The sequence below is a fragment of the Cygnus olor genome, chromosome 1, assembly GCF_009769625.2.
Source record: "Cygnus olor isolate bCygOlo1 chromosome 1, bCygOlo1.pri.v2, whole genome shotgun sequence".
Lineage (NCBI taxonomy): Eukaryota > Metazoa > Chordata > Aves > Anseriformes > Anatidae > Cygnus > Cygnus olor.
The window spans coordinates 104,069,056-104,082,033 of record NC_049169.1 but is presented as its reverse complement, the minus strand read 5'-3'; the positions used below and the strand labels follow the sequence as shown (position 1 = coordinate 104,082,033).

General features: G+C 40.4%; 1 protein-coding gene across 1 annotated transcript in view; it reads right to left on the bottom strand.

Annotated features, from left to right (window-relative positions):
* Positions 1 to 2,652: 2,652 nt before the first annotated feature.
* The window catches only part of GALNT8 (polypeptide N-acetylgalactosaminyltransferase 8), a 29,379-nt gene continuing 19,053 nt past the window's right edge, over positions 2,653 to 12,978 (bottom strand). Inside the window, exons 7-11 of the mRNA XM_040564851.1 lie at positions 8,389 to 8,574; positions 6,950 to 7,087; positions 5,960 to 6,055; positions 5,209 to 5,376; positions 2,653 to 2,952 (exon numbers count right to left, since the gene is read on the bottom strand). Of these exons, the coding sequence (XP_040420785.1) occupies positions 2,782 to 2,952; positions 5,209 to 5,376; positions 5,960 to 6,055; positions 6,950 to 7,087; positions 8,389 to 8,574 (759 nt within the window). The 3' untranslated portion in view covers positions 2,653 to 2,781. The remainder of the gene's footprint in view (positions 2,953 to 5,208; positions 5,377 to 5,959; positions 6,056 to 6,949; positions 7,088 to 8,388; positions 8,575 to 12,978) is intronic.

The following is a 12,978-nucleotide window of genomic DNA, read 5'->3' as shown; positions in this document are numbered from 1 at the left end:
AAGTTTCCCTTTCCTGTGCATATGAACACTCATTAAAAACTTCTATTATGTTATTATTTATTACTTGTTTTCCTCTGTTTAACACATGACTCACATGTCATTCTGCAGGAGCTGAGGTGATTTTCTGCGTTTCTGAACGTTCAGCTAATGACTGGTTACCAGATCAAGAAGAGATCCTATTCATTTACTCATTAGACTTGTGTGGCAAAGTTTTGGTAGCAGGGGGGACTGCAGGAGGGGTCTCTGTAAGAAGAGCCGAGAAGCTGCCCCATGTTAGAGAACAGCCAGTTCCAGCTGGCTCCAAAAGGGACCCACTATTGGCCAAAGCTGAGCCAATGTGACACTTATGCTTCTGTGAGACCATGTTTAAGTAAGGGAAAAACTGCTGTTCAACAGCAGCTTGGAGAGAGGAGTGAGAACATGTGAGAAAACCAGCCCCGCAGGCACCAAGGTCAGTGCAGCAGGAGGGCAGGAGGTGCTCCAGGCACTGAGCAGCAGTTCCCCTGTGGCCTGTGGAGAGGCCCCTGGCGGAGCAGGCTGTCCCCCTGCAGCCCATGGATCCCACATGGAGCAGATCTCCACACTGCAGCCCGTGAGGAGCCCCCGGTGGAGCAGGTGGATGTGGCCTGGAGGAGGCTGCAGCGCATGGAGAGCCCCTGCCAGAGCAGACTCTGGGCCAGCCTGTGCAGAGGAGTCCATGCAAGAGCAGGGGGTCTGGTGGGAGCTTAGCTAGCCATTGGTGTTAAACCACCACAGCTACAGTCATAGGTTCCTTCTCGTGACACACCATGACATACAGTTTCTACCCCTACTCTTGACTTGCTGAGAAATCATGCGCTAGTTCCCCCCTCATGCAGTGAATTTCCAATTTAAAAAGTGTTATTACTGAGAGCAATGTATTACTGCTGTAGCACCAAAAAAAAACAACAAAAAAAACCACTAAGTTGTTCTTTATGTCTCACCAAGCATCACCAGAAAGCACTACTCAGAAAATTGAGTTATTCTCTTATGGCTACTGTCTTTCCTGTCTACTAAATTAGCCAAACAGTTGCATTTGTGGATGGGCTTCAAAAAAATAAGACAATGCATACTTGAGAGAAACCAATATATTAGTACATTTGAAGTGTTTTGTTTTGTTGTTGATCCTTGTGTATAACTGTTGGCCATACATTAAGAAACAGAAAATCCAGACTTTCTGGAATATTTTGATGTTTTCCAAACTCTAATTTCAAAACAAAATTGTTCAAATGCCTATTACATTTTGGTTGTATTAAAGTGGCATATTAAGATGAAGAAATGGTTAAGTGAACACTTTTTATTTACCATCACCAGCAGCAGCAAACCAGATTATATTCTCAGTAGTGCTGGCAAAATTTCCACAATCTTCACTGTGCTTTCCAAATTGCTAAATCCTTTGGCTTTGGTCAGACGCACTGTTGAAGATGCAGAAAACCAGCAGAGTGCATATAAAACATTTTCTTTGGTGTCTGGCTTTGACACAAAACATGGGAATAAGAGTTAATTTTCGTAGGTTAAATCCAATCTGGATAAAATGTAGCACTTTTAAAAATCAATTTTCAGGGAAAAAAAAAAAAAAAAAAGCCCCCAAAGATTTTCTTTTGAGAAGAGTTTGTCCAATTCCAGACCTGAATATCAGGGATAGATGGTTCACACCAAGTTTACAGAGAAATCAGAAAACAAAACAGAAGTCATATCAGTTCATGAGATTATATTCAAACAAACTCTGAACACATTTTCTAATCAAATAAAATGCTTGGCACTTTTTTGATAATGAAATTACTTCAGGCTGAAACTCTGTGTAGTTTCAGTGAGTTTGTTTTGCAGGAGTTCCCTTTAACAAATAAGCGTAGGTCCTAGGAGTGGTTACTCTAAGAAGTAGGACAGCCAGTTCCTCCTACCCCTATTTCTATACTAGAGAAGAGGAATTCATATTGAGTCTACCTGGAGTTTGCCTCTTATTAGCAACTCTGACTGTATTTTACTTGGTTTCTTCAACAGACATACACTACTGTACTGGCCTTATATTAGTTTGCAGAAACTACTGAATTAAATCCCCCTTAATTCACGCTGTTAGCTGGCTCACACAAATCAGCTTCATGAAGGTATTCATAAAACAGCCTTAGTGTAGCACACTGCTGAATCTAATAAGCTTTACTGAGAAACTGATTCATGTCCAGGTAAATTATACAGAAAGAAAATGCACTTCATTTCACCCACTAGCATGAACACATCATGCCAAGAAGTATTGCATTATCTGCATCACCCAAGAAAAATTGTCCAATTTAGCCTAAGATAAACTCATAAACTGTGATTAAGCAAGAAGCCTTAGACCCATATTTGTTATTTCTGAACATTCATAAGTTACGAAGTGAGAGACCTTGCACCTGCTCTGTCATTAATGTGCAGAGGTAAGCACTTCCAAATGACATCATAAATAACTCAGGTGGGCTGAAACACTTTTAGGAGTAACTGCTTCTCTCCAGCAATGACGAAACAGAGCAAAGACAATTCCACTCCTAACCAAAGAAACTCAAGGTTAAGAGTGGGATTGGCAAGGGCACTTGGCAAGGGATGCCAAGAGCACAGAGAGATGAATGTGTACCTTTGCATTAGTAGATGACAGCTATTGTAGTAAGTAACACATTGTAAAAACCCTTGCAAAACCCGTGTAAAAACCCTATCAAACTTCAGTTCACTGCTTTCAGTGCTGTGTTATGAACATAGCAATTTTCAAAGAAAAAGATCCTCAATTAAACGCTTTCACTGCTGTATCCTGTGTTCCAGATCTTTGGTCTTTCCCCAGTCCTTTACTGTGTGTTGAATATTCCACCTTTGTCCCGTGCAGGTCTGCATTACAAGTCTGTATGTACCTGTATTGTCTGCTGTGATTTCAAGGCATCTTTTAGTGTTTCTGTTGATTACAGCTGATCCCTACAAAAGGAAAAAAAAAATATGAGAGAAGATGTGGGCATTTAAATTTAGTGCTTAGTCAGAAAGTAATTGTCTTGGCCTCTACAAATGAGTCTGACAAACACTACTAGGTGACAGATAGAAAAATTTTGCACTTGCCTCATGCTAATGAAGCATGACAGTTTTTGGTACCCTTCAATGCCTATTAAATATATTTAGAGATTTATTTTGTGTCTGCTTTTCAGAGTTTTTCATTCTTGTTTGTTTCCTTTTACACTTCAAATAAACATTTTATTACATCATAAAATAATAGAATCATAATCATAGAATCACTTAATCACAGAATGGCTTGGATTGGAAGGGGCCTTAAAAAACAACCAGTTCCAACCCCCCTGCCATGGGCAGGGACACCTCCCACTAGACCAGGTTGCCCAAAGCCCCATCCAGCCTGGCCTTGAACACTTCCAGGGATGGGGCATCCACAGCTTCTCTCTTCCCCTATCCACCAATGCTGTAACCCCACTGCAAAAGGCCACAAGATTTGTCAAGCACAATCTTCCCTTAATGAGGCCATGTCGGCTATTACCAATCACCTCCTTATTTTCCATGTGCCTTAGCATAGTTTCCAGGAGGATCTGCTCCATGATCTTGCCAGGCACAGAGGTGGGACTGACTGGCCTGTAGTTCTCTGGATCTTCCCTTTTTCTCTTTTTAAAAATGGGGGTTATGAAGTTCCCTCTTCCAGTCAGCAGGAACTTCAACAGACTGCCAATTCTTAACACTTTATCCTGTTTCTAAATAAATCTTAACATATCTTAACACTGCATCCTATTTCTCAATAAAACTAATAACAGATAAAAGAACAGTCATCCCTTATCTCTAAGTTAATATTTCAGTCTTAAATATTGCGAATGGAGTGGGGTGTGATTAAGTCATCTCATTACACTGGAAATGAGGATGTTGACAAGTAGCTGGGCTCCAGACCAACAGGATCTTAACTGGCTCCTGTTTGCCAGTTGTTTCATTATAATAATGCTCGACACATATGAGGAACTGAAAGTTTACTTTTAAGGTGGATCTAAATCTTCCAGAAACACACCTGCACTTTTTTCTAAGTTTTATGGTTACAGCCCAGACTAAAGATAAAAGAAATTCTGTATTAGAATTTCTGGAGACCATGTAGATCTATACTATTTGTTATACTTCACTGAAACCTTTGGCTTTCACCAGTTCAACTCTATTCTCTACCACTTACTGGATTTTTCTCCTGTTTAGTTTTTCACTGAGAGGGATATATAGTAGACATTGCCCATACATCATATGTAAAATTAATTAACTACTACTTACATAAGCTAATAAGGTTTGAACTGCCTGACAAGGGTGAAGATGCATGGCTTCCTTTCCCACCTCTCCCTCCATCATTGCTGTTGCTGCCGGTTTATCCTCCCCCAGCACCATGATACACCATGGCTGTATCTCTCCTAGACTAGTTGACTAAGCAGAAGAAAGAGGTACTGAATACAGAAGATGAAAGTATCACTGAGGCTCTTAAGCATGTCATCAGCATCAGCTAGCATAAATACTGCACAAATGGAGACAACTGAACTTTTCATAGCATGAAGACTGTAATGGCCAGCTGTAACCAGAGCACTGAAAGGATGAACCTAGCCTGATCTCTGGCTAGGACTTCCATGCTCAGACACTGTTACAGATGAAAGTACCAGAGAGGGAGTAGGATGTGGTGTTGGCCTGTTACTTTTTCCCTTAAGACCAACAGGTCCCATAAGAAGACTGGGAAGGCAGACGGTGGACAGTGGAGAGGGTTCACGATGCACAGTCAGACCAAAAGCAATAGAGACACTTGGGCTTACATATTTCCTACCTTTCAGCTGAGATGTGAGCAAGTGAATGTTTTTAGTCTTCACAGCTAAAAAATAAAAGACCTTTATTCTTTAACTTTTGTGTAACAGGCTTAAGCCAGCTGATTCCACCCAGACAGACAAGACAGATGGACAAATCTAAGTGGCTATGGTTCAGATAACAAGTGAGGACTGGTTAAATTCTGGTAACTCAGTCAGCTTCTGTTGTGTGACCATTCCCCATATCACACACCCCTGAGGACTCAATCAACTTCACTTTAGCTCTTGTAGTGACTCCTGCAAGTCTTGAAATTGAGGCAACACTATTCAGAGGCAAACTGCTTTGCAAGGAAAGTGTTTAAGGGTTCCTCATAATGGGAAAGCTTATCAAAATGTGGGGGCATAGAAATGCACCTACCTGCTTAAAATCCCAGTGCAAGTTCAGGCCTTTACTCACAGCTATGTCACATTGCTCTAAAATTGGCAGGTCCCTGCTCCCAGGGTCTGTTACACATCGATCAACTGCATTTAGTCGGGCACGTAAACCTCCTATGTACATTTCTCCTGTGCTGTGATAAAACACGTGCTGAAAGGCAAGGTGACACCACTGACAGTGAATTAAAGTACTAAGGAAATCTCATCAGCAGATTGATAGAATACAGTTCCCAAACTGATATTGAGCGGTATCAGCTGTACAGTACCAGTACTCACTGATCTCTCAGTAATTAAACTAGGACGAATGTGACACCATACAACATCTTTCTCCTGTGGTAATGAAAAAAAGCAGGATGCTTACTCCTGAACGGTAACCCTCAGCTTCCTACCTATGAAGAGAATAGGCAGTGAGGTGTGTGGAAGAGGTCCATCTCTCTCCCTTTTAATGCGCTGATCTTCTGTCAATCAACAGGATCAGTATCAACATATGGTTCCACATTTTTCAACAAGGCTAAATCAAAAACCTTAGTTTAATGCACTTAGATATCTACAGGAGCCTGCTCTGCTACCAGTTGGATTGGGGATCAGAATTTAATGAAATAAAGTTTAATATTTCCCTTTCAAAAGCATAGTGATAATAGTCTTGAAGTACCTTTTTCATGTCCCTTTGAGAGCTTAAAAGGAACAGTTAGCAATACCTCATATGTGAATATCTGTTCACTTGTTTGCGTTACCTGTGGTGAGTATGCATGACAGGGATACATAATTGGTGTGTTTCCAGGGACTGGACCTTGATCAATACAGATGTCTTCTTTCAATGCATTTTTCATCTACAGAATAAAATACAAAATTTACCATGAGGAACAGCAATTCTATTTTTGACCTCATCACTAATTTTAGAAACTGTCCTGAGAGTAATGTTACTTTATTCAGAGCTCAGTATTGAATCCTGAAGTGGGAAATGCAATATGGTTTTAGAAAAAAAATAAGAAAAAAACTTGAATTACTATTGTAGAAATTATTCATCACAGTAAAAATCAAAAGCAAATCTAAGGTACTTCAAAGGCTCATCAACATTGTGTAACGTTGCTCCATCTCAGAAGTCACCAGGCAGCTCCAAACAGGTGGGTATCACTGCCCAGCTCCAGCAAGGTATGTAAGCCTGGGTCTAGAAACTGTCTAGCTATATTAAGAAGCCACTGCAGCCTGGATGATTAGTTCTCCCTTTTGCAAACAGGGAGAATTATTGCAATTATATATATTGCTATTCTCTAGAACTATTGCTAAACTATTTGCTATCTCGATTCATACTTTCATGTTTTCCAAATTATCCTGCTAACTGCTGCAGAAAAAATCCATACAATCCAATCCTTACTGTTCTACTCCATGGAAAAATGCAGGTACTTACAAGAAGTTGTTGATCTATTCTTGTTGATCAGTTGGTACATTTTGCATATAGTAAAACAATGCATATTAAGCACTTTCCCAAATTACTTTTGTGCTCCCATCAGTACATATACAATAACCACAGTTCAGAAATTCAAGTTTGACAACTAATATGAAAAAAGATGTTTGAAAGCTTTAGTGTCTAGAAAGACATGTTAAAAGACTTTTTAAAGTCTCTAGGGAAATATATTACAATCAGAAAAACAGTGTTTGCAACATTTCTTCCTAACACTAGAGTTAATGAGTTGTTCCATATTTGAAATAGACTCAGTACTTACTGTTCCATAGCCAACAATGTTGGGAAGAAATCTTAAATTAGGGTAAACATTTTTTATGTACCAGTCAAAGCCTTTACAGTTCAGTTTTTTCCTTAGCTCTTTTCTGGAAGAAACATCTCCATAGTCTATTCCAGAATTCTGCAAGAACACCATACTTAATTTCAGAACAGAAAAGTCATCTGAGACATCTAAAAGTCATCTGAGACATCTGAGACATCTAATGACATACAAATTATATTCAAAAGGTCATTTAAAAAAATCATGCACGTTTTTAAGCTTCAGAAATTCAGAACTTGTTTTGACTAGAAGTACCAATACATTGATGAAAAACGAACATGTCATGATTTCATAAATATAAAGAATATCAAAGTAGGAAAGTTTGACAGAGATAAGTCCTACAAGAATTTACATTCCAGTCTTTAAGCAGTTTTCTAAAATGCAGTCTGAGGCCTGAATCAGTTAGCTTAGGAATTTCAACTGCATTTGTACATCCCAGAGAAAAGTGGTCATTAAAAATGAACAATTTTCACACAGGTTTCATTCATTGTGAAAACTGTTACGTATGTTACAACTAAAAGCTCAGTTTTTGATGACTACCATATTCAGATGAAAAAATCCATATATTTACTATAAAGGCTAATTAATGGGAAAGGGAAATGAATAATTCTGAAGCTTTAATTTATAGTATATGACTATATATTTTGATTTGTTTATTTAATACAAGGAAAATACAAGTAGATGGGAAGCTATTCTTCCTTTGTTAAAGATTCATAAACCCACTAAGGGCAGACTGGGAAAATTCATACAGTTTTTGTTATTAACCAAAGATATACCTACTCAAATGACTTGACAATTCCATATCTTCAACAGTTTGTACAGGTTAAAATCATATTCAGAAGTACTGAAGTTAATTAAATATATACGTATATATATATAAAATAAATAAATGAAACATAATTAAAGGACAGATTATTATTAAAGGAAAAATAGCAGTGTAAAAATGTTTTTCATGAACAGGAGTGAAAAAACTTGAACAGTAAATGACTTCACAAAGTGAGAGAGAACCAGAAAGTTCCAACAAAGAATCAAACAGGGACCTAATTTTATAAGACTTACTTCATAGATCTCAGTGAGTGTTAAGAACATCAAGCCAAATGAGAAGTCAATATACTGTGATTAACATGAAAGAACCACTTTATGAGTGGTGCCTGATGTAATTCACACTGCTTTCTTAGCCAAAGAGGAACAAGTCTATGAGCATGGCTCTTAGATGTCATCCATACCAATAATTAACACCATATCAATATTAATAACTTTTTTTTTTTTAATAACCACTCTTATAACCATGATAGCTTGCATCTTTTCCTGTGGCCATATGCTCGTATTTGACCACTTTTAAACCCTGGTTATCAGTTTGAAACATAGGAAAACATTGCCACCTCAATTGGAAGATTCCATGCAAAGTAGACCATGTACTTGTAGTCATCCATCCATACTTCTGCTACTCGCAAGGCATTGCGTTTCACTGCAATACTCAAGTCCGGCAAGTAAGGCTTGTGGGCTCTTTCCAAATGAGCAATTCTCGAACAGGGCAGTACTTCTATTTTACCTCCACACTGCCAGGCCTGGATCAAGAAGAGAGAACGTCAAGTGAAGTTGCCTATTTCTTCAAGCTCTATGCATTTTTGTTAAAATGTTCCTATTTTTGATCTCCCTAGTCTTTCACCAGATGAACTGCCATGCCCTCAACATTCCAAGTTATATTTCCCAGCTTGAGTGAATGAGAATTTTTCAATACCTCTCATTTCTACTGTGTGTAGCCCTATCACGAGTCCAGGAGAGCAAAGGAATATTCTTTCTTCGTTTTCTTTGCCATCATCATCAACAGAACTGCTCACCAGTTTCCTGCTGCAAGGCACTCAGAACCACTTCGATACTCTAAGGCAAACTGGTATATGCCTCCAAACAGTCTCACTAGAAGCTAGACTGCTAAATACTGTGGTGAATGTGGGTGTGAATTAGGAACTGTCAGGAGCAGTGACATTGCCTGGAACATCCTGAGAACAAAATTCATCCTGCAAAATCTTATATGTTAGGAAGAATTCAAGAGGAAGAAAAAAATCCAGTGGGTTCCTGGAAAATATGTACATGGCATTCAAAGAGATACCTAAACAGGCTACAGCCAACACTTCAAAAGTACCAAAGATCCAGCGCAAACATACCCAGCCTTACTATATATGAACCAGTGCAAGTGTGGAAGCTACTCAAGAGGCCAGAAGCTATGCTAATCTAAACTCAAGCTTACTAATTCAGAACTAAAAATAAAAAGAGCTGTAAGAACATGAGAAAATGTCCATACTGACCAAAGGTCCATCTAACCTGTATTCTGTATACAGAACAAACTACAAACTTATTCCTGGAAAAGGGTAAGAACAAGCCAAATACATATGTTACCTCTCACAGTCCTCACTTATTTTCAGGCCAGGGGACTTTCTGCTTATTCCTGTGATTCACTGGTGTTTAATAACTCTGACTAGGTTTTTCCTCAATAACTCTTCAGTCCTCCCATGAATGACTGCAAATTTTTAAGACCCACCATACTGTTTGCAAGGAGATCCACAAATCTGCAGCTGGAAGAGTGAAGTTACTCCTCCCTCTTGTTCATTTTGAACCTGGTTACTACTGTCTTTCAAAGCCCCCTAGCTTTCATATTTCTTTAGAAAGATAAGCATTACGTTCTTTTTTTTTTTTTCTTTTCTTTTTTTAATCTTCTCAGGTCTTCTAGAATATCTCCATCCACTATTACTTTTCAAAAATACTTGCTAATGGAATTTTTAGTTCCGTAACATGTTCCCTAATAGCTGAAGACACTCCAGATAACAATGTTGGGGAGCGGGGGGAAGTCATCCATTCTTGATTTGAAGACATCTGAAGTTGAAGAATACATTACTTTCTAGGGGACATGGACCTTTCTGTTGTTGTTTTAAGGATTAAAGTTGTGCTTTTGCAGTGGAAAATTCCACTAACCTTGCATATTCAAAAGTGATTGCACAGACATAGCAGTGGGGAGTATGTTAAGCAGAGAAGTGGACAGTGGAAGGTCCCACTGTCCCGAAATAAGGAGGATGACTAAGAAAAACAAGACAAGCAGTTGCAGAATCATCAAGAACAAGAAGCTACAAAATCATGGGCCCCTCCAGTTCAAAAAAAAAAAAAAAAAAAAAGAGAAAAAAAAAAGAAAAGAAAGTAGAAATAGGTGAAATTAAAGGTTGGTCAAATAAAATCGCACATACAGGGCATTGTAACAAGCAGTGCATAGTTCATGAACCTGTAGCACTCAGCCAATGAGGCAACAAGGAAGGAATCAAGCGTCGGGTAATAGGGAATACAGGCCTTTGATACACTTCCGCTGTGCGCTCCTGCTTGCAGAACACCCGCCATTGCAATCATGAATAAAAACGGTACTTCACTGTGATCTTCAGCTGCAGATTGTTTCTCACAAATTGGGGGCTCGCCCAGGATCCAGTTGCCTTCAGAGGAGCCCCATTACCACTGCAGCAGGAAGGCATGCCCCGCTGATTTCAGCGGTCCTGTGCCTTGGTGACGGTGGTTCTGCAGAGAGCTGACAAAGGAACCGAGACTGGTTAAGAAGGCAGGATCGGTGAAGAATTAGGGAAGAAAGGAAGGTAGGCACTCCAGTTTCGAGAATTGACCTGGTAACTCTGTGCACAGACCAAGGTAAGAAATATTAAGTATTGCCTTGGGGGTTGGGTAAGACTCGTGTGAAGTGTGACTGACATGTACTTTTGCATGAAGAAAGTGTGGAGTCCTGATCCGTGGTTCTGTAGCTCCACAAGGGGCATGGCCAGAGACAGACAAAGTGAGAGTTAGAAGAGAGAAAGGAAGAGTCTTGTGGAAATCTGTTATACAGTACCTCTCTGCACAGTAAAGTGCTCAGCAGTACACCCCCATTTTCTCAAACTGGAACTTTCGTGTGTGGTACCCTGCAGGAGGAAAAATTTCTGCAGCAGCACACTGACAAGGGCTAGGAAAAATAGGAAATAAGGGTTCCAGGGGACAGGGAGATGTCCCTAAGGCAGTGCCTACCAGTAGTCCTTCAGGAAGAATGATAAGAAATTGGAAAAGAATAATCCCCAAACTAGAGGAAATGATAAAAAGAAAATGATTAAAAACTGTGTATTAATCTAAACAAAGGAACCAATTGAGGGAACAGCAGTATTTTGGCCAAAATAGGGATCTAATGAAAATTGGGTTTGTCAGGCTTTGAATTTATACATAAACGATAAGACTCCATTTTTGGAGGAGGAGTTGTTATGCTGCTTGCTGCGTGCAGGGGGTAAGTCAGTTTTTATTGAAAAAAAGGCCATGACCAGGAGAAAGAGGAGTCAGAGGGAAATGCAGGTGGATGGAAACCCTTGGATAAATCCCCCCCTTTCCCCCCCTTCCCCCCCCCTCCCCAGTCCTAATATTGCAGCAGTAGCAGCAGCAGCCGCTCTAGTAAGGGAGCCAAGGACTGCAGTTAACCCTGTCCCTAGAGAAAAAGTGCACTCTGGACTCTGGCAAGAATTAGAGCAACATAGAAGAGATATTGAGAATTTCCCCTTCCCTGATACTAACAGTACTAACGCTCCTATGTATCCTCTTAGGGAGGGCCCAGTGGGACAAGGACAAATAGGTTATGTGAACTCTCCCCCCTCCCCCCCCCCAGCAGAGAGGAATGAGGTTAGGAAATTTAAGAAGGAAATGAAGTCTTTAACTGTGGACCCTACAGGACTAGCAGAACAGTTAGATCAGTTTCTAGGGCCTAATTTATATTCAAGGCAGGAGGGACAATATCAATCTTGAGTATGTTATTCACTGGAGAAGGGGGGGGGGAATGATTAGGCAGGCAGCTATGCAAGAATGGGAAAGAACCAACCCCCCAGGACAAAAAATAATTCCAGAAGAGCAGAAATATCCTTTTGCCGACCCCAACTGGGATAATAACCCACAACACAGAAATCATATGGGAGACTTAAGGGATATAATAATAATGGGAATTAAGGAAGCACGAATAAGAGAGTACTTGGGGATGAATCCTGAGGATCCAGTAGCCCAAGGGCTCTTGAAAGTTGATTTTGTGACTAAAGCCTGGCCGGATATACAGAAAAGCTCCAGAAGGTGGAAGGATGGAGCAAACAGTCACTGGAGACCCTCCTGTGGGAGGCCCAGAAGGTGTTTGTCGGGAGGGTAGATGAGAAGGAAAAGCAGAGAGCGAAACTAATGGTCTTCACAGTGGACCAGGTAGTGAGGCAGAGGGTCAGAGACAGAGGAAGAAAAGTTTCAGGGGAAGTCAGACCCAGGATGGAAGGGAGAGGAAGAGAGACAAAAGAATGGCAGGCAAGGAAAGCTACCTGTGTTACAACTTAAATCCTAGCAGGGACAGGCTTTGAGAAGATGTTTTAAATGTGGCCGGGCCAGTCACCTCAAACAGGAGTGTCTGGAATGGAAGACGGAGGAGAGATTGTTTGCTGTTATAAATTCAGAATAGGGGAGTCAGGGCTTCTCAGAAAGCTGGTCCCACTGAGCGCCCCTGATAAATATAGTGGTGGGACCTAATGAAGAAATTGTGTTTAAAATAGATACTGGGTGTTATGGTTTTACCCAGCTGAGCAGCTGAGCTCCACTACAACTGCATCACTGCCCCTTCTCAAAGGCAAAGGGGAAGAAAATACAATGAAAAGGTCTCAAGGACTGAGATAAGGACAGGGAGATCACTCAACAATTACTGTAACGGTTAAAACAGACTCAGAATAGGGAGATTCATAAAATTTGTTACCTATTGCTTATGGGCTGGAGCAGTGTGAAACAAAAAAAGAAACAAGCTGGGAGCGCATTCTCTACATCCACCCTCTTCCACGTCCTCCCCTACCCGGAACTGGCGTGGGAGGGCTGGGAGTGGGGGCTGTGGTTGGTCTGTAACACTTTTTCTCTGCAGCTCACTCACGATTGCTCTCTTCTCTGCTCCG